The sequence below is a fragment of the Arachis hypogaea genome, chromosome 10, assembly GCF_003086295.3.
Source record: "Arachis hypogaea cultivar Tifrunner chromosome 10, arahy.Tifrunner.gnm2.J5K5, whole genome shotgun sequence".
Taxonomy (NCBI): Eukaryota; Viridiplantae; Streptophyta; class Magnoliopsida; order Fabales; family Fabaceae; genus Arachis; species Arachis hypogaea.
Genome location: NC_092045.1, coordinates 10,649,674 through 10,650,890, shown reverse-complemented (window position 1 = coordinate 10,650,890; position 1,217 = coordinate 10,649,674). Strand labels below are relative to the sequence as shown.

At 36.4% G+C, this 1,217-nt stretch overlaps 1 protein-coding gene across 1 annotated transcript; it reads right to left on the bottom strand.

Moving 5' to 3' along the window:
* Positions 1-518: 518 nt before the first annotated feature.
* On the bottom strand, positions 519-947 carry LOC112715142 (probable E3 ubiquitin-protein ligase XERICO). The gene has a single exon (XM_025766903.3). The coding sequence runs from the start codon at positions 945-947 to the stop codon at positions 519-521; it is 429 nt and encodes a 142-aa protein (XP_025622688.1).
* Between the last annotated feature and the right edge of the window lie 270 nt (positions 948-1,217).

The following is a 1,217-nucleotide window of genomic DNA, read 5'->3' as shown; positions in this document are numbered from 1 at the left end:
TTTTAATCTTCTATTTTTTTATTTAAAATTATATAAAAAAGTTATTTTCCGCTCCCGCCCTTGGGTACGTCACTTCCCTAGTACCCGCCCTAAAAACGGAGAAGGTCGCAACGGATAAAATGACACGACATAATAATAATGCATATACATAACTACAGTATAACACAATTTCTGCCAAAGAAAAATTAAAAAAAAAACTATACTATATAATACTATGTACCATAGAAATTCACATTGCACCAAATTATTTAAGCTATATTCAGTTCAAGCACGCAAGCTTTAAAATTGGTATTAAGCAAATCAAGCAACAAAGCAGCGTGATCTGTGTTTCGAAATAGAAACCGAAAATACATTAAAAAAAGCTTAACTTCGAAAGGGGTAAACAAATTAAACAGACAAAAAGTAAGAGAGCTCACTACATATGTATATAAGTTCTATAGTTGATTAAACCATAACTAACTAGCTAAACATGTTGCCTAATTGAGAAAGTAGACATAACATTAATACTAATTAGTAGTCTAGGAGAACGAACGGCACAAAGGGCAAGTGGTGTGCCAGTTGTCAAACCATTTGTCTAAGCAGCTTGTGTGGAAGAAATGCTTGCAAGGCAACTCGCTAACCTCTTGATTCGCTTCGAACCCTGTGAGGCACACGCAACACTCCAACATAACACTCTTATTATTGTTGTTGTGGCACAATGACTTGTACTGTGTTATGGACACCCTTCTTGGCCTAGAACAACCCGAACTTTCACATGATGTTGTGTCTTCAAACATGCTAATATACGTTGGGTAATCTGAAGAAGCGGTATCTGAAGAACTGGTGGCACCAACAGCTTGAAGCACCGATCTAAACATGTTCTTCAATATAGCAACAGACATAACCGTGTTCATCACAATTAAAGGTATCACCCCTTCAGCAGCATACGGGTAATTTGAGAGACCCATTGTTGTTAATGCTTGAAATTAGAGAAAGGAAAACAAGTGCGAAGTCACTCACTACTCACTGTGAATTTATCACTATAACACTATGCATTGACAAAAATGACAAAAACATGATATAAATAGTATCGTGAGACGCATTCTATTTATATAGTTCTTATTTCTTAAACTAGAATGAGACTAACCTAACCATGGTTCCGAAGTTGGGTAACCAAGGGAAATGATGTTACACGTGGCGACACGTGTTGAGAAATGGTAAGTAGCATGGACTTTTGT